Here is a 19402-nt window from a genome sequence, read left to right on the forward strand (position 1 = left end):
GAAATTCCCTGGTGGTCCAGTGGTTAGGACACAGAGCTTTCAGTTCTGGGGCCCAGGTTCAATCCCTGATAGGGACCGATCCTGCAAGTCATGCAGCCAACTGACAAAAAAGATACACAATTGTTCCACCTCTGCAAAGATCCCTTTCCCCTTTACTAATCCCTGACAGTTTCTATTCTGATTTCCATCTTAGTTTTGTCATTGTGAACGTGTTATATAAATGGAATCATGTAGTATGTAACCCATAGCCTTTTGATACTGGCTATTTTCACTCAGTATTAATTCTGTTGCGATCCAGCCAAGTTTTGAGTGTATCTAAAGCTCATTTCTTTGCACTGCTGAATAATATTCCATGGTATGAATGCTCTAACATTTGTTTATACATTGAGGGACCTTTGGGTTGCTTTCAGGATTGAGCTACTTGCTGCCCAATTCTGTAATTTGATTATGGAACTTCCACAGGACTTCCTCCAACAGACTCTTCGAGGGCACAGACAAAACCTTGTGAGCACGAGGAGCCAGGAAATAGGAGCAGTGTCCCCACACGAGACTGAGCCGTACTTGCCTGTGAGTGTCCAGGAGTCTGGCGGAGGCATGGGTCGACAGTGCCCTGCTGGGGGTCAGAGGCCCTGAATACAACAGTGCGGGCACAAGTCCTTTTGAAGGAGGTTGCCATTACTACACTTACCCCTAGCAGAACATTAAGGTTTTTTTTTTAATGAAGAATAATTGCTTTACAGAATTTTGCTGTTTTCTGTCAAACCTCAACATGAATCAGCCATAGGTATATGCATATTTTTTGTGCTGATATAAGTTTTCTCCTACTGTTCGTGGGTTTCTCAAGGCAAGAATACTGAAGTGGTTTACCACTCCCTTCTCCTGTGGACCACGTTTTGTCAGAACTCTCCACTGTGATCCGTCCCTCTTCGGTGGTCCTACATGGCATGGCTCATAGTTTCATTGAGTTAGACAAGGCTGTGATCCAAGTGATCAGTTTGGTTAGTTCTCTGTGACTGTGGTTTTCATTCTGTCTGCCCTCTGATGGATAAGAATAAGAGGCTTGTGGAAGCTTCCTCATGGGAGAGACTGACTGTGGGGGAAACTAGGTCTTATTCTGGTGGGCGGAGCCATGTTCAGTAAGTCTTGAATCCAACTCTCTGTTGATGGGCGGGGCTGTGTTCTCTCCCTGTTGTTTGGCCTGAGGCAAAGTGTGGTCCGGGTAATTGTGGTAATGGTGACCTTCAAAAGGACGTGTGCACACACTGTTGTGTTCAGCGCCTGGACCCCGCAGCAGGCCACTGTCGACCCGTGCCTCCACCAGACACTCCTGGACACTCGGAAGAAAGTCCGGCTCAGTCTCTTGTGGGGACACTGACCCTCTCTCTTGGCTCCTGGTGTGCACAAAGCATTGTACTGTGTTTGTACAAACAAACATGTACTCCAAATCTGTGTCCCCGGTCCTGTGGATGTTCTGTAATCAAATCTCACTGGCCTCCAAAGAGAATTCCCTGGGGGTTCTCAGTCCCCCTGCTGGATCCCCAGGTTGGGAAATCTGTTGTGGGTTCTAGAACTTTCTTAACAGTGCGAGAATTTCTTTGGTATAATTGTACGGTTTGTGGGCCGTCTGCTCGGCGGCTCTGTGGTGGTGCAAACCGTGACCTCCTCCACGAGGGCTTATGCCACACGCTGCATGACCCAGGTCTGCTGCAGCCAGAGCCCATGACCCCATGGCTGGCCACCGCTGACCCAGGCCTCTGCAGGAGACACTCAGACACTCAAAGCAGGCCTGGCTCAGTCTCTATGGGGTCTCTGGGTCCTGGTGTGCACAAGGCTTTGTTTGAGCCATCTGAGCATCTCTGGTGGGAATGGGGCTTGATTCTGAACATGATTTCACCCTTCCTATCCTCTTGTTGGGGCTTCTCCTTTGCCCTTGGACATGGGGCATTCACACCATGGATTACTATTCAGCAATGGATAGAAATGAGCTTTCAATACACTCAACACTTGGCGGTATTGCAACACAATTATACTGAGTGAAAATAAGTCAGTATCAAAAGGCTATGGGTTACATACTATATGATTCCATTTATATAACACTTTCAAAATGACAAAATTAAAGAGATGGAAAACAGAATAGTAATAGGTCTTGGAGTACGAAATGAAGCAGGGCAAAGGCTAACAGAGTTTTGCCAAGAGAACGCACTGGTCATAGGAAACAGCCTCTTCCAACAACACAGGGGATGACTGTATACATGGACATCACCAGATGCTCAAAACTGAATCAGATTGATTATATCATTTGCAGTCAAAGATGGAGAGGCTCTATACAGTCAGCAAAAATAAGACCAGGAGCTGACTGTGGCTCAGATCATGAACTCCTTATGGCCAAGTTCAGACTTAAATTGAAGAAAGTAGGGAAAACCCCTGAATCTGCCTACAATTCAGGAGACCTGGATTCGATGCCTAGGTCAGGAAGATGCCCTGGAGAGGGGAATGGCAACCCACTGCAGTATTCTTGCCTGGAGAATCCCATGGACAGAGGATCCTGGCAGATGACCATCCGTGGTGTCACAAACAGTTGGAGACCATTCAGGTATGACCTAAATCAAATCCCTTATGATTATTCAGTGGAAGTGACAAACAGATTCAAGGGACTAGATCTGATAGACAGAGTGCCTGAAGAACTATGGACGTAGGTTCATGATATTGTCCAGGAGGCAGTGATCAAGACCATCCCCAAGAAAAAGAAATGCAAAAAGCAAAATGGCCATCTAAGGAGGCCTTACAAATAGCTGAGAAAGAAGCGAAGCTAAAGGCAAAGGAGAAAAGCAAAGATATACCCATCTGAATGCAGAGTTCCAAAGAAGAGCAGGAAGAGATAAGAAAACCTTCCTCAGTGAACAATGCAAAGAAATAGACAAAAACAACAGAATGGGAAAGACTAGAGATCTCTTCAAGAAAATCAGAAATACCAGGGGAACATTTCAGGCAAAGATGAGCACAATAAAGGCCAGAAACGGTTTGGATGTAACAGAAGCAGAAGATATTAAGAAGAGGTGGCAAAAATGCACATACGAACTATGCAAAAAAAGATCTTCATGAGCCAGATAACCATGATGGTGTGATCCCTCATCTAGAATCAGACATCCTAGAGTGTGAAGTCAAATGGGCCTTAGGAAGCATCACTACAGACAAAGCTAGTGGAGGTGATGGAATTCCAGTTGAGCCATTTCAAATCCTAAAAGATGCTGCTGTGAAAGTGTTGCACTCAATGTGCCAGGAAATTTGGAAAACTCAGCAGTGGCCACAGGACTGGAAAAGGTCGGTTTTCACTCCAATCCCAAAGAAAGGCAATGCTAAAGAATATTCAAACTACTGGACGATTGCACTCTTCTCACATGCTAGCAAAATAATGCTCCAAAGTCTCCAAGGCAGGCTTCAACAATATTTGAACCACGAACTTGCAGATGTTCAAGCTGTATTTAGAAAAGGCAGAGGAGCAAGAGATCAAATTGCCTCCATCCGTTGAATCATGGTAAAATCAAGAGAGTTCCAGAAAAACATCTACTTTCTTGACTGTGCCAAAGCCTTTGACTGTATGGATCACAACGAACTGTGGAAAGTTCTTAAAGAGATGGAAATACCAGACCACCTTACCTGCCTCCTGAGAAATCTGTATACAGGTCAAGAAGCAAGACTTAGAACTGAACATGGAACAATGGACTCCTTTCCAAATTGGGAAAGGAGTATGTCAAGGCTGTATATTGTCACCCTGCTTATTTAACTTATATGCAGGGTGCAAAATGCTGGGCTGGATGAAGCACAGCTGGAATCAAGGTTGCCTGAAGAAATATCAGTAACCTCAGATATGCAGATGATACCACCCTTATGGCAGAAAGTGAAGAGGGACTAAAGAGCCTCTTGATGGAAGTGCTAGAGGAGAGTGAAAAAGCTGGCTTAAAACTCAACATTGAGAAAACTAGAATCATGACATCCGGTCCCATGGCTTCAAGGCAAATCGATGGGGAAACAATGGAAACAGTGACAGACTTTATTTTCTTTGGCTCCAAAATCACTGCATATGGTGACTGCAGCCATGATATTAAAAGACCCTTGCTCCTTGGAAGAAAATCTATGACAAACCTAGAGAGCATTTGAAAAAGCAGAGACATTACTTTGCTGAGAAAGTTCTGTCTAGTCAGACCTATGGGTTTTCTGGTAGTCGTGTATAGATGTGAGAGTTGGACCATAAAGAAAGCAGAGCATTGGAGAGTTGATGTGAACTGTGGTGTTAGAGAAGATTCTTGAGAGTCCCTTGGATTGCAAGGAGATCCAACCTGTGAATCCTAAAGGATATCAGTCCAGAATTTTCATTGGAAAGACTGATGCTTAAACTGAAGCTCCACTACTTTGGCCACCTGGTGTGAAAAACTGACTCATTGGAAAAGACCCTGATGCTGGGAAACATTGAAGACAAGAGGACAAGGGGATAACAGAGGATGAGCTCGTCGGATGGCATCACTGACTCGATGGACATGGGTCTGAGCAAGCTCCGGTGTCCGTGTTGGACAGGGAAGCCTGGCGTGCTGCAGTCCATGGGGTCATCAAAAAGCAGGCACGACTGAGCGACTGAAGTGAACTAAACTGATCAGTTTCCTCCTTTTGAGAGAAATGCCCAGCATATGTTAAATGTATGTTTAGAATGTATTTTTAAGAAGGTGCCAGACTATTTTCCAGAATTGCTGTTCAGTTCAGTTCAGTTGGTGATGTCAGCACCAGGACCCAGGAGAAAGAAACAGTGACCCCACAGGAGAGTTGCCTGTAGATGTCCAGGAGTCTGCGGCAAAGGCGTGGGTTGGTGGTGGCCTCCTGCGGTGTTGGGGGCACGGACTGTAGCAGTACATGCATGGGATCTTTTGAGGGAGGTCACCGTTCTCTTCATTCAGTTCAGTTCTGTTCAGTCACTCAGTCCTGTCCGACTCTTTGCGACCCCATGGACTGCAGCACGCCAGGCCTCTCTGTCATCACGAACTCCGAGAGTTTATTCATACTCATGTCCATTGAGTCGGTGATGCCATCCATGTATTCCTTAACTCCACCATAGTTTGGTCCCAGGTAAATAGCTGGAGTAACAGGCAAATTTGGCCTTGGAGTACGGAATGAAGCAGGGCAAAGGCTAATAGAGTTTTGCCAAGAGAACGCACTGGTCCTAGGAAACACCCTCTTTCAACAACACAAGAGAAGACTCTACACACAGACATCACCAGATGGTCAACAGCAAAATCAGATTGATTATAGTCTTTTCGGCCAAAGATGGAGAAGCACTCTACAGTCATTAAAACAAGACCGGGAGCTGACTGTGGCTCAGATCATGAACTCCTTATTGCCAAACTCAGACTTAAATTGAACAAAGTAGGGAAAACCAGTAGACCATTCAGGTATGGCGTAGATCAAATGCCTTATGACTGTACAGTGGAAGTGAGAAATAGATTTAAGGGACTAGATCTGATACACAGAGTGCCTGAGGAACTATGGACGGAGGTTCGTGGCATTGCACAGGAGACAGGGATCAAGACCATCCCCATGGAAGAGAAATGCAAAAAGGCAAAATGGTTGTCTGAGGAGGCCTTACAAATAGCTGTGAAAAGAAGAGAAGCGAAAAGCAAAGGACAAAAGGAAAGATATTCCCATTTGAATGCACAGTTCCAAAGACTAGCAAGGAGAGATAAGAAAGCCTTCCTCAACAATCAGTGTGAAGAAATAGAGGAAAACAACAGAAAGGGAAAGACTAGAGATCTCTTGAAGAAAATGAGAGATACCAAGGGAACATTTCTTGCAAACATGGGTTTGATAAAGGACAGAAATGGTATGGACCCAACAGAATCAGAAGATATTAAGAAGAGGTGGCAAGAATACACAGAAGAACTGTACAAAAAAGATCTTCACGACCCAGATAATCATGATGGTGTGATCACTCACCTAGAGCCAGACATCCTGGAATGTGAAGTCAAGGGGGCCTGAGAAAGCATCACTATGAACAAAGCTAGTGGAGGTGATGGAATTCCAGTTGAGCTGTTTCAAATCCTAAAAGATGATGTTGTGAAAGTGCTACACTCAATATGCCAGCCAATTTGGAAAACTCAGCAGTGGCCACAGGACTGGAAAAGGTCGGTTTTCATTCCAATCCCAAAGAAAGGCAATCCCAACGAGTGCTCAAACTACCGCACAATTGCACTCATCTGACATGCTAGTAAAGTAATGCTCAAAATTCTCCAAGCCAGGCTTCAGCAATACATGAACCGTGAACTTCCAGAAGTTCAAGCTGGTTTTAGAAAAGGCAGAGGAACCAGAGATCTAATTGCCAACATCCACTGGATCATCGAAAAAGCAAGAGAGTTCCAGAAAAACATCTATTTCTGCTTTATTGACTATGCCAAAGCCTTTGACTGTGTGGATCACAATCAACTGCAGAAAATTCTGAAAGAGATGGGAGTACCAGACCATCTGACCTGCCTCTTGAGAAACCTATATGCAGGTCAGGAAGCAAAAGTTAGAACTAGACATGGAACAGCAGACTGGTTCCAAATAAGAAAAGGAGTAGGTCAAGGCTGTATACTGTCACCCTGCTTATTTCACTTATATGCAGAGTACATCATGAGAAACGCTGGGCTGGATGAAGCCCAAGCTGGAATCAAGATTGCCGGGAGAAATATCAATAAACTCAGATATGCAGATGACACCACCCTTATGGAAGAAAGAGAAGAGGAACTCAAAAGCTTCTTGATGAAAGTGAAAGAGGAGGGAGGGTGAAAATTTTGGCTTAAAGCTCAGCATTCAGAAAACTAAGAGCATGGCATCTGGTCACATCACTTCGTGGGACAGAGATGGGGAAACAGTGGAAACAGTGTCAGACTTGATTTTGGGGGGCTCCAAAATCACTGCAGATGGTGATTTCAGCCATGAAATTAAAAGATGCTTATGGCTTGGGAGGAAAGTTATGACCAACCTAGATAGCATATTAAAAAGCAGAGACATTACTTTGCCAACAAACGTCCATCTACTCAAGGCTCTGGTTTTTCCAGTGGTCATGTATGGATGTGAGAGTTGGACTGTGAAGAAAGCTGAGCGCCAAAAAATTGATGCTTTTGAACTGTGGTGTTAGAGGAGACTCTGGAGAGTCCCTTGGACTGCAAGGAGAGCCAACCAGTCCATCCTAAAGGAGATCGGTCCTGGGTGTTGATTGGAAGGACTGATGCTGAAGCCAAAACTCCAGTGCTTTGGCCACCTCGTGCAACGAGTTGACTTATTGGAAAAGGCCCTGATGCTGGGAGGGACTGGGGGCAGGAGGAGAAGGGGACGACAGAGGATGAGATGGCTGGATGGCATCAGCGACTCAATGGACATGTGTTTGCGGAAGCTCTGGGAGTCTGTGATAGACAGGGAGGCCTGGAGTGCTGTGATTCATAGGGTTGCAAAGAGTGGGACAGGACTGAGCGACTGAACTGAAATAGCAAGGAGGAAGCACAACTCCACCCATCAACAGAAAGTTGGATTAAAGATTTACTGAACATGGCCCCACCCATCAGAACATGACCCAGAATCCCCCACAGTCAGTCTATCCCATCAGGAAGCCTTCATAAGCCTCTTATCCTTGTCCATCAAAGGGCAAACAGACTAAAAGCCACAGAATGGCTGTACCATTTTAATATTCTCAGAGGCAATATGTGAGAGATCTAAGTTTGCTACATCCTTGCTACTGTCACCATTTAAAAATTTTTAGCTGTTGTAATAGATGGATGTATGGCAATATCTCTTCATCATTGTAATGGGCAATTTTCTAATGGTAAATGACCATCTTCAGTTCAGTTCAGTTGCTCAGTCAGGTCCGAGTCTTTGCGACCCCATGAACTGCAGCACGCCTGGCCTCTCTGTCCATCACCAACTCCCAGAGTCCGCCCAAACCCATGTCCATTGAGTCGGTGATGCCATCCAACCATCTCATCCTCTGTCATCCCCTTCTCCTCCTGCCCCCAGTGTTTCCCAGCATCAGCGTCTTTTCCAATGAGTCAGTTCTTCGCATCAGGTGGCCAAAGTATTGGAGTTTCAGCTTCAGCATCAGTCCTTCCAATGAACACCCAGGACTGATCTCCTTTAAGATGGACTGGTTGGATCTCTTGAGAGATCCAAGGGACTCTCAAGAGTCTTCTCCAACACCACAGTTCAAAAGCATCAATTCTTCTGCGCTCGGCTTTCTTTGTAGTCCAAGTCTCACATCCATGCATGACCACTGGAGAAAATGACCATCTTAGCATGTGTTTATCTTCTGTGTGTTCTCTCAGTGAAGTCTCTGTCTTTTGCCCATTTTCTTGTTAGATAGTAGGCTCACTGTCACTCCTCTGCGCCACCTCATTCTGCCTTGTTGCTGCTGGGTGGGGGGTAGGAGTGCCATCTGCCCCCTGCTCAGACACCAGGGAGGAGGTTGGGGCAGTGGGTTTCTGGGCAGCACATCCTCCTGCCAACCAGCTTTAGCGCATCCCTGCAGGTCAGGGGGAATGTTCGGTTCTCCACTTGGCCACACTGACTCCAAGAGGGGTCAGTTTTCTTTTCATTTTTGGTTGGTCAACAAGTATTAAAAATGAGGTTTTTTCCTACCAGACATCCTTTCCCCAGTCCTTTGTGTAGAGCTGGTCCTGGGTCCAGGCCTCTCTAGCACCCCATCAGGGATGAAGGAGGAAAGAAAGCCCAGGAGCTTACATCATTCCTCAGGTTGTGACGTTCCTGCCTGGTCCCCTTCCCTGCATTTTTCATAGTTTTCCTGTATGTGCTGGTGTCTAAGGCCCCAGACCCCTTTGTTAGTTAGCCTGGGGCTCAGTAGAGCTCCTGTGGAGAGACATTGGTGTTGGCCCTTGACGTCAGGAGGTGATGGGTGAGGGCCTGGACCTCACTGGACGAGGCCCGAGATCTGCGTTTTCTTCATACACTGGGGATGAGCCTCTTGGTGATGACGCCCGTCTGTCAGGGCTCCATGACACTTGTACACACAGGACACCTTGCAGGCGCCTGCCTGTTCCTAAGGGCGCAACAGACAGCAGCTCTTGTTCTCCTATAGGTGAGACTCTTGGCTCCAGAAGGTCATTGTTGAGCTTAGTGGAAGAACAAAAGCCAGATGATGGAGATTCAAACACCAAGCACTCGGTGAGGGAAGTCAGTTTGCCTCTGAGATTCTGAGCTGGAGAAGGGGAGAGAGAGGCCTGTGAAGGAGGGAGAAGGAAGTCTAGAGCTCAGGCAGGACAGGAGGAGGAGCCGAGGGGAGCGGAGAGAGGGGAGGCGTTCAGGTAAATCACAGGGAGAGCGCCGTGCCGCTGGTGCTGTCAGGCGAGCACAGGGGCAGAGACGGGAACGCTGCCCCGGAGGCCAGGGCAGGCTCCCTCAGCCCGCATCCAGCGCAGGACTGCGCTCCTGACCGACGTCTCCGCGTCCTGTGACCTGTGCTTCCCCAGAATCAGACAGCCACTGTCTCCACTCCTGGTGGTCACTGTTTCCACTGCGTAAAGAAGAGAAAAGAGACTGAACGAGGAGACAGGAGGTTAGAAAGAAAAGAGTGAGTTCACAGTGATTTACATGTATGGTAAGCGCCACTCTTTTATTACTACTACATCTCGTGTTTAGTAACCATCTGCTTTATTTCATTGAGGAGAAAATTGACGTTATCCATGTGCTTATGTCGGTTTCTTTCTGCTCTGGGCACTGGGCCTCGTGTATCTGTTCACGGCTGTGACGTGTGCTTGAAGGAAACGTGCATTCCTCCAGTGCTGCCGTGATACAGGGGGATGCGGCTGGTGGAGGGGGAAGGAGGCCTCCCCAGAGCAGAGAGGCTGGAGCTGAAGCCAGGTGGCTGTAGGTGTGGCCAGGGTGAGAGGTGTGGGGGATGTTCTAGATAAAGGATGTGGCGTTTGTGGATGAGGAACCGAAGGGAAGCTGGTGAGGGCAGACTTGCTCAGCGGGAGCGGGCAGGACACAGACAAGGGGGCGGGGAAGGGGGCCAGGCCCTGGGAGCTTAGCAGGGGCCCAGGGTCTCTGTGTGCGTCCAAGAGTGAGGATAGTGATATCGTCCACAGGATACTGTGACACAGGTATGAGTGGGGACGATGGGAGCACAGGCGCAGATCCACACCTTTACAGCCGAGCGGCCCACCATTTAGGACAGGTATCCGAGCCTTGGATATGATGGGGACCAGGTGGACCCCCGCGTCGTGGACAGACGGAGGCTCCACACGTGGGGATGGAGAGGGCAGAGCAGTGGGGGTGGAGGATGGTGAGCAGTTCCGAGACTCGGCCGTCCATCAGCTCCCAGGTGGGCGACTCATTCCTGCTTTACTGTCATCAGGACCACTGAAGAAGACATGAGCAAGATGTATCTTTAGAGTGTTTTGGTCCAAGATGCTTCTGCAGTGTCCAGATGAAAATGTCTAGGGAGTAGTTGCCTGTGTGGATGTGGAGGGAAAACCCGAGCTGATCACAGAAACACAGGCTGAAGACATTTGTCCCGGGTGGTTGGGTGGGTGCGGGTCAGGTGAGGGGGGCTGGAGGCGGTCACTGGGGGTGAGGGGAAGTCCAGGGACAGAGGGTGTGATGCTGTGATGACAGGAAGCAATGCCATGCGGCAGACACGAGGGCGAGAGTTGATGCCCTTTGAGGATCAAGGCAAGGGTCTGCAGATGAGATTGAGTATAAAATCCTGCGGGGACGGTCGAGGCTGAGTGAGGGAGCTGGTGAAAGTCTGGCTCGCACAGTGTTTCCACTTGCATCCCTGGGAACCCTGGCTCTTCAGGAGCATTTGTATCACATCCGCTCTGTCTCTTTCTGACACGCACACTTGTTTTATAGTCAGTTGATTATGAGGATTGCTGTCAAAATGGCATAGCTCTTTCAACAACATAACTTCTGGAAGTATTTATTTAGCGTGGCGTTGTCTAGTCACTAAGTCGTGTCTGACTCTCTTGCTACCCCACCTGCCAGGCTCCTCTGTCTGTGGGATTCACCAGGCAAGGATACTAGGGCGAGTTGCCATTTTCTTCTCCAGGGGATCCTCCCAACCCAGGGATTGAACCCATGTCTCCTGCATTACAGGCGATTCTTTCCCACTGAGCTACGTTGGAACCCCCTTATTACTATAGTATGTACCACCCAGCAATTCTTAATGAATCTCAGGACCCAAGTCAGTGTTCCCTGGAACCCCACTTGAGAACACTGGTTGAGCACTGTCAACAGACTTGGCCACAGAAAAGCCCACGGTCTCTCTCGACAGCCTCCCCTCCCTCTGCGTCGCCTGCTCCCAAGCCTCTCCTCTCTGGGAGCTACAGTTTCTCTCAGGAGCTGGAGGAGCAGCCATCAGTTGCAGGGTATGTTGGTTTCGGCCCATGGAGGTCAAAATACGTGGTGACCCGTGGCAGCCAGGAATGCCCTCTGCTCTGGCCAGCGGGTGGGTGAGCGCTCTGTCTGGGGTGTTAGGTGCCGTGAGTCTCAGGGAGGAACGAGGCGAACACTAGTGACACTCGTGAGTGGTGAGTGAGAGCCTCTCCCTGAGCAGCACTGGGTCTATTTCATTTTTAGGCAGACGGGAAGTCATGGGAAAAGGAAACTCTGGTAGAAACCTGCAGATAATTGGGGTGGGAGTGGGAAGGGGCACGCAGTCCCTGTGCTGGAGACGGAAACAATTTGGTCTTGTGAGGCTGGGAGAGGGAGGGCTTGTTATTCGAATGTCTGAAACTTGGAAATTCTTTTATGTGGTTAACTGATATGTGAATGTGTGGTTGCATTGTCCATATGTTTGGTGAAAAGAACCTATTTTGGCAGGAACTGTGGAGTGATAGTGAGCTCACTAGCACCTGCTTCGTATATAGAAAGAGTTACATACAGTTTTAAAAGCAGTGGAAGATCGCTGTAGCCGGGTTGAGCAAATAAGAATGGTGTTATGAGCAGCATGGAATGTTGTGTGGTGGGATTTTCCTTGAACGTGAAGCCCAGTATATATATTTTCATCTCCAGTATCTGGTGTACAGTAATCAGTCGGCCTTTGATTGAAAGGGTGGATGAATAAATCCCTAATACTCGTCCTTTTGAAAGCCTGACTTTAAACTGATGGACCAGCGAAGAACCCTTGAGACTAACTTCACTTTGTGGGCCAAACAGAGTCAGAATTATCCGGATGACCTTTACGTTCTTGTACAGATTGGTAGTCACTAGTCTGACATAGTTGATGGTTGCCGATAAGAAAAAGAATTTGGGGCCTTAACAGGTAGAAAATAACTGACTCTTGTTTTACAAGATTTGCACAAGTTTGCAAGGAGAAAACTGACATTATGGGCTAGAAGAAGCAGTTGGTCTTAGTGTACTGATGAATAGTAAACTGTGTAGATTTGACGAATACTGCTTAAAAATCTGTGGTGTTTAGCGCACACGCTCGCGCTCAGTCATGTCTGATTCTTTGCTGCACTGTGGACTTGTAGTCTGCCAGGCTTCTGTTTCTGTGGAATTTTCCTGGCAAGAATACTGGAGTCGGTTGCCATTTCCTACTTCAGGGGATCTTCCCAACACAGAGATTGAACCCACATCTCTTTCTTGCATCGCCTGCATTAGCAAGCAGATTCTTTACCACTGTGCCACCTGGGCATCCCTTTTAGTCCTGCTTCTTACACCTTTATACTCATACTCCTGAGTAACACATTGATGATTCCTACATGAGAGAGTGATATTGAATGAATACACAGATGAGTAAATTCACAGGTGCTTTTGCTGAGCGTAACTTTCTTACTTCTTCATCTACTTGTTTGTGTCCTAACACGTGAAATAACTAGTTCTGCCTCATGCATGCTTAGGTGTCTGTTTTGGATTGGCATTACCTCACATGGACTCTCACTGTGCTCTTCAGGTGATGGGAGACAGCTGGCGTGTTCTGCATGTCATTGCGTCCTCATTATTTCTTGTTTCCAGTGTCCTGTCATTATCTTTCCTCCTTTGACCTCTGTCTTCTCTCTGGACTTGGAGGCCTTCTGTCTTCCCGTTGGATTACTGATTTAACTTTTCAACGTTTTAAGAATTTCCTACCTGCTAAGTAGTATGTCAAGGCTGTATATTGTCACCCTGCTTATTTAACTTATATGCAGAGTGCACGCATGCATGCTAAGTCACTTCAGTCGTGTCCAACTCTGTGTGATCCTGTGGACAGCAGCTTGCCAGGCTCCTCTGTCCATGGATTCTCCTCCGGCAAGAATACTGGAGTGGGATGCTATGCCCTCCTCCAGGGGCTCTTCCCTTCCCAGGGATCAAACCCATATCTCCTACATATTACCTGCATTGGCAGGCATGTTCTTTACCACTAGTGCCACCTGGGAAGCACTTTATGCAGAGTATATCATGTGAAATGCTGGGCTGGCTGAATCACAAGCTGGAATCAAGATTGCCAGGAGAAATGCAACCATCTCAAATCTGCAGATGATAGCACTTTAATGGCAGAAAGCAAAGAGGAACTAAAGAACCCCTTGATGAAGGTGAAAGAGGAGAGTGAAAAAGCTGGCTTAACGGTCAACATTTAAAAAAACAAATATCGTGGCATCTGGTCCCATCACTTCATGGCAAATTGATGGGGGAAAAATGGGAACTGTGACAGATATTCTCTCTTGGGCTCGAAAATCACTGTAGACAGTGACTGTAGCCAGGGAACTAAAAGATGCTTGCTCCTTGGAAGTAAAGCTGTGACAAACCTTGACAGCAGATTAAAAAGCAGAGACATGACTTTGCCAACAAAGGTCCATCTAGTCAAAGCAATGGTTTTTCCAGTAGTCCTGTATGGATGTGAGAGATGGACCGTAAAGAAAGCTGAATGTTAAAGAATTGAAGCTTTTGAATTGTAGTGCTAGAGAAGACTCTTGAAAATCCCTTGAAATGCAAGGAGATCAAACCAGTCAATCATAAGGGAAATCAACCCTGAATATTCATTGGAAGGACTGATGCTGAAGCTGAAGCTCCAGTACTTTGACCCCTTGATGTGAAGAGCTGACTCTTTGGAAAAGACCCTGATGGTAGGAAAAAGTGAGGGCAAGAGGAGAAGAGGGCGACATAGGATGAGATGGTTGGATGGTATCACTGACTCAGTGGACATGAGTGTAAGCAAACTCAGGGTGATAGTGAAGGAAGCCTGACATGCTGCAGTCCATGGGTCGCAGAGAGGCGGGGACGGTTTAGCAACTGAGCAACAGTTATATAGTCATCCCTGGATATCTGCAGGGAAGGGGGCACGAGGGAGCATTGATGCAAAAAAGGTGTTGAAGTCCCTTAAATAAAATGACACAGTTCTTGCATAGAACACCCCACCCTGCCCTCCTGTGCACTTTTAATCACCTCAGGGACTTATAACGCCTCATGTGACAGACATGCTGTGTCAGTGACTGCTGGAGTGCAGGGAATTCTAGTTTACCTTTGGGAACTTTATGGAACTTTCCCCCAAATAGTTTGGATCTGCATTTGGTTGAATCCTTGAATTCAGAGCCCAGGATGCAGACGCCTGAGCACATCATGAGTCAGACTGGTCACCAGGACCACAGAGATACACAGGGCGTGGCCCTTCTCTTGCAGAAGTTGTCAACATGTCTGCGCATCCCCAGTAAGTCATGGTGGTATGTGTGGCACAATACAGAGCAAATACAAGGTTCTGTGTTGTTCTGGAGAGAGCCTGGTTATAGTAGGGGTTGAGGTGGGCGAGGCAGGCTTTGCAGCAGATGGTGTAGCTTTACTTGTCAGTATTCTTCTGTCACATCATATTCCAAAAGCAAAATTTATGAAACCCTCAAGATTGACCAGTCTGTCATCAAATCAACTTTCCCTGCTGAAAGAAGTTTTCTTGGAGGAACTAGTCTTTGCTAGTTAATCCCATCAAGAGAAATGCCTGCCTTTCAGAATAATCAGTGAGTTCAAAACAGAACCATCCCTTCACTTAAAAGTTGATCAGGTTCTGTCATGTCCAGCAGTTTTTGGCTGGGCTGCTTTTCTGTGTAAACAACAAATAATCTTGAAGGGATTTTCCCTTCTGAGGACTAGACTCAAATCCAAGATAGGGTGATCTACTCAAATTTCTTCATACACTTAGGCAATGAAGTATTTAGGCTGTTTTGAAACATCTCTGTGAATGATAGAGACATTAAAATCAAAATCATCCAGATTCTCCATAAAGCATAAGTTTGTGTTTTGGTCAGCCTATAAAGTTCTCTACCTTCTGTTAAAATGTAGAGAATCCTCTCCCAGAAATACACAAATTTAGAATTACTAAGTTTTAGCTTGAGAGTTTCAAGGAAAAAAGAAGACACTTGGGAGGAAAAGAAGCCTGGAGCTATTTTTGAATGAAAAAGAAAATTCAGGAGAATCAAAATCTTTTATTTTTGTTGCATGACTTAATAATTCAACTGTACTTTTCTTTCTCCCAAAGCAGATAGGCATAGACAATGATTGCAATAGGTAAATAGGCACTTTTTGTTTTAAAAATCTTATAACAGTTTTCGGATCAAATTTCTTCCAGATTTAATTTGATTAATTTCTGAATAAGAACTACCATTTTTAAGTAAAATTACTGCATTTCAGAGAGTCTTATAGTTTATCTGGCATGTGGGATCTGAGTTCCCTGAGCAGGAATTAACCTCTGCCCCACTACAATGGAAGCTCAGAATCCTAGCCACTGGATTGCCAGAGAAGTCCCTCTAGAGGGTATTATACGCAGCTCAAAAGCAAGAATGGGAAATCATATTGATTTAAACCATGCTGGAATAACTATTTTGCACATCACCAATAGCCAAGAATGGTTTCCCTGATAGCTCAATTAGTAAAGAATCTGCCTACAATGCAGGAGACCCCGGTTCGATTCCTGGGTCAGGAAGATCCCCTGGAGAAGGGATAGGCTACCCACTCCAGTATTCTTGGGCATCCCTTGTGGCTCAGCTGGTGAAGAATCCGCCTGCAACGCAGGAGACCAGGGTTTGATCCCTGGGTTGGGAAGATCCCCTGGAGAAGGGAAAGGCTACCCACGGTACTGTTGTGGCCTGGAGAATTCCACAGACTGTATAGGCCATGGGGTCACAAGGAGTCAGACACGACTGTGAGTTTCACTTGCACTTTTGATAGGCAATACTATTTGGGAGATTTGGAGATGCTCTGGTTTGCATTTCACAGATAAACTTTAAAATACCACATGTATTAGGTCAAGCTTTACCTCAGACAGATGCTAAGAGATGTGAAAATGTGTAGAGTTTTGCTGTATTTAAGCAAACCCTGGCCGGGCCAGGCGGGTTGTAGCCGGGGTTGGCGGTATGCGGAGGCGGGGCGGCGTCGGACGGCCGCCGCGCTGCCGGCCCTGGCCGACCGGAGTCCTGTCGCAGGTCGTGCGGCTCAAGTGCAGCCCGCGGCCCTTGGAGAGGTGTGGCCGGCTGGCCTGACCAGCAGGCAACTCAGACCAAAAGGGAGGCGCAACGCAGGGTTCTTAAGGTTCTTAAGGCGCCTGGCTGCAGCCAGCTCCGTCTAGGGCCATACCACCCTGAACGCGCCGGATCTTGTCTGATCTGGGAAGCAAAGCACGGTCTGGCCTGGTTAGTACTTGGGTGGGAGATCGCCTGGGAATACCGGGTGCTGTAGGCTTCCTGCCTCCCCTGTCCTTTAGCCCTGCCCCCACCCCCACCCCCCCCACCGGGCGCGGTTGGCCACCCTGAGCCCCACCCGCCCCTGGCCCCTCGCACCCGGCGCGCTCAGAGCCGTCGGCTGCCTTCCAGCCGGCCGGCCTGCCGGCGGCCGTCGGACACACCGTCAACCCAACTCTTGGGTCCCCGCAGCCCCAGCCCCTCCCCCGGTGGGTGGCCGGGGCCCCGACTCCCGCCCCAGGCCTGGGTTGCCTCCGGATTTGGCTTCCAGGAAACCAGATGACAGTCGGGTCTCCATCTGGGGCTCCCTTGGCATGCCTCAGGCAATCCCGTGGGCTGCCCCAGCCCGAGCCCCAGCCCAGTACTCCCAGGCGACCGTTCGCGCGCGCGCACACACACACACACACACAGACACAGACACACAGACACACAAACAGACAGAGACACACAGAGACACACAGAGACACACAGAGACACACAGACACACCCCGCCCCGGACAGGTGAAGAGCTGCAAAGCACAGGGAAGGGAGACTCAGAAAGAGGGGAGAGAGTCCTAGTCTGGCAGAGACAACCCTCACAACCCTCACGTTCGGTTTCAAAAGACCGGTGGTCCAATGAAGAACAGGGCGGATGTAGATAGAGTGGCGGCGGCGTCTGCCAATGCACAGACAGCGAGGGGGAGCGCGCTCAGCGAGCCTCTGGCGGCGGGCGGCGAGCGACGCAGTCGGGCCCCCTACGCGCTGCGCCCGGAGCGGCGGTCGGTATCGGTGCTGGAGACGGCGGCGGCGACGGTGTCGTGGCGGCCGCGCGCTGCTCTCTGAGCGGCGGGTGGTGGTGCGGCCTAGACCCTCACTCCTGACACTTTCCCTCCCCCAGCGCACCGCGGTAAGTCGGGGGCCGGGGTGGTGGGGGCCCGAGACCGGCGGGCTCCTCCTCCACTCTGGGAGGGCGGGTGGGCGGGTGCGCGGGGCGTCCCAGGCCCTCTCGGCGCCCCAGTCTCGCGCCCTAGCGCGCACCTTCTGCCCTGGGGGAGCGGGCCCCGAGGCCTGGCCCTTGAGGCTCTGAGGAGGGATTGCTCTCTGTGGGGTCTGGGCCCGGGGCTCTGGCGTCAAAGCCTCCCTTGAGTGAGCGTTTCTCGAGCAGGTTGTACTCCTTCATTTGCCCGGCAGTGATTAGGTGGGCAGGCCCTTTGCGGGAGCAGCGCCTTGAAACCCTGAGGGACGGTTTCCTCAGCACTTCGCTGATCACCGTGCGGGATTGGGCTTTCTTTGTTTTGGCTTCTCCAAGGAGAGATTTGCAACCCCAGGGGAGGGTGAGTGGGTCGGGAGTTTGTGAGCTTATGAAAACTGCATCTGAGAAAACTAAGGTCATTTAATGGAGTGAAACCTTACTTTTTGTTCTCCCACGTGTCCCGCGTAAAGCTAGGCGAGAAACGGTGTGGTTTCTGGATTCCTTACTCTAGGCATAAGGACCTTGGAAATTAAGTCAATTAAGTATATGAACAATGTTTCTTGAGAATTTGGCACATTCTCTGTGTTTAGAATTGAACCGAAGTATTTTTCATTTGTGTCTTTTACCCATGAAATACTCATAACACCCCTCCCCAAGATTTAACAATCGAGAATGTCTTCAAACATTGTCAAATGTTACTTGGGAAGCAAAACTGCCTCTCAGTGAGACTGCTGCTGTACAGAGAATATTCCCAATATTTCAATAAAAACATCTTACCTTTAAAAAAAAGAAGAAGAAAGAGGGAGGGAGAGACAGCAAGAGGACCACACAGATTCCCCACCCCCAGCCCCAGCCCCACGCCTCCACACCCTCCCCCGTCCATCGTGGGTATGCACCCGGCCCCCGGTCGGCCTGACCACAGCCTCGCCCGCCGACACACTCACACACTCACTCTCACACACTCACCCTCTGGTCTGGGGACGGGGGCTGGGTCTTGCCTTAGGGAGCCAAGCTGAAGGGGACCTTTGAGACTTCGGCTGCGAGGAAGTCTTGGGGACTCCACGGGGGACTGCCAGCCCCAGGGCACCGCGTCCAGCCTGGGCCGCCCCAAGGGAACGCCCCCTCCCTTGGGGAAGCGGCTTCTTCCGCAGGGCCTCTCTCTGGGGTGGTCACGGTTGTGCCAGTGTGTCTGTCTCGGATCGGATGCCATCCTCTCTCCCGTGTCTGTCTCCCGTTTGCCTTCTGTCAGTCGGTCTGTCTCCCTCTGTCTGTCTCCACCCGTGTGTGTGTGTGTGTGTGTGTGTGTGTGTGTGTGTGTGTCCGCGCGCGTGTCTGTCTTCATCTCCCTCTGGCCGTCTGGGAGTCTGTCTCTGAACCTTCGTCTCTTTCTGCCTCTGAGTCTCCTGACCCCCGGCCTCTCACAGGCGCTGTGGGTCTGGCTCTGGCTGAGGAGCGTGCGCCGGCCGGCTGTCTCCCTTGGCCTGGGTGCGTGCGAGTGTCTGTGTGTGTGTCCGTGTCCGTGCCCCTGCCTGTCGCTCGTCCGCTCTCTCAGGAAGGTCCCGTGCTTGGCGGGCGGCGTGGGGACAAGGGGGGGCCGCGGTCGGGCGAAGGGGCGGGGCTGCCGCGCTCCAGTTGCCGGCGGCGGCCCGCCCGCAAGCCAGACACCTCCGGGGCCACTTGGGCCTGAGCAGCTGTCCGGAGGGGTGGGTGGGGGGCCCGAGCGGGGGGCGGGCCTGGAGAGGCCCAGGGTGGGTGGGCGCCGAGACCTCCG

General features: G+C 49.3%; 1 protein-coding gene and 1 pseudogene across 1 annotated transcript in view; both read left to right on the plus strand.

Moving 5' to 3' along the window:
- The first annotated feature begins 16355 nt into the window (after positions 1–16355).
- The window catches only part of LOC133050744 (uncharacterized), a 57710-nt gene continuing 54663 nt past the window's right edge, over positions 16356–19402 (plus strand). Inside the window, 3 exon segments of the mRNA XM_061134999.1 lie at positions 16356–16464; positions 16703–16888; positions 17372–17565. Coding sequence (XP_060990982.1) covers positions 16356–16464; positions 16703–16888; positions 17372–17565 — 489 coding nt within the window.
- Positions 16562–16680, plus strand: LOC133051375 (5S ribosomal RNA; annotated as a pseudogene).

This window comes from Dama dama, chromosome 33 (genome assembly GCF_033118175.1).
Source record: "Dama dama isolate Ldn47 chromosome 33, ASM3311817v1, whole genome shotgun sequence".
In the NCBI taxonomy this organism is placed as follows: domain Eukaryota; kingdom Metazoa; phylum Chordata; class Mammalia; order Artiodactyla; family Cervidae; genus Dama; species Dama dama.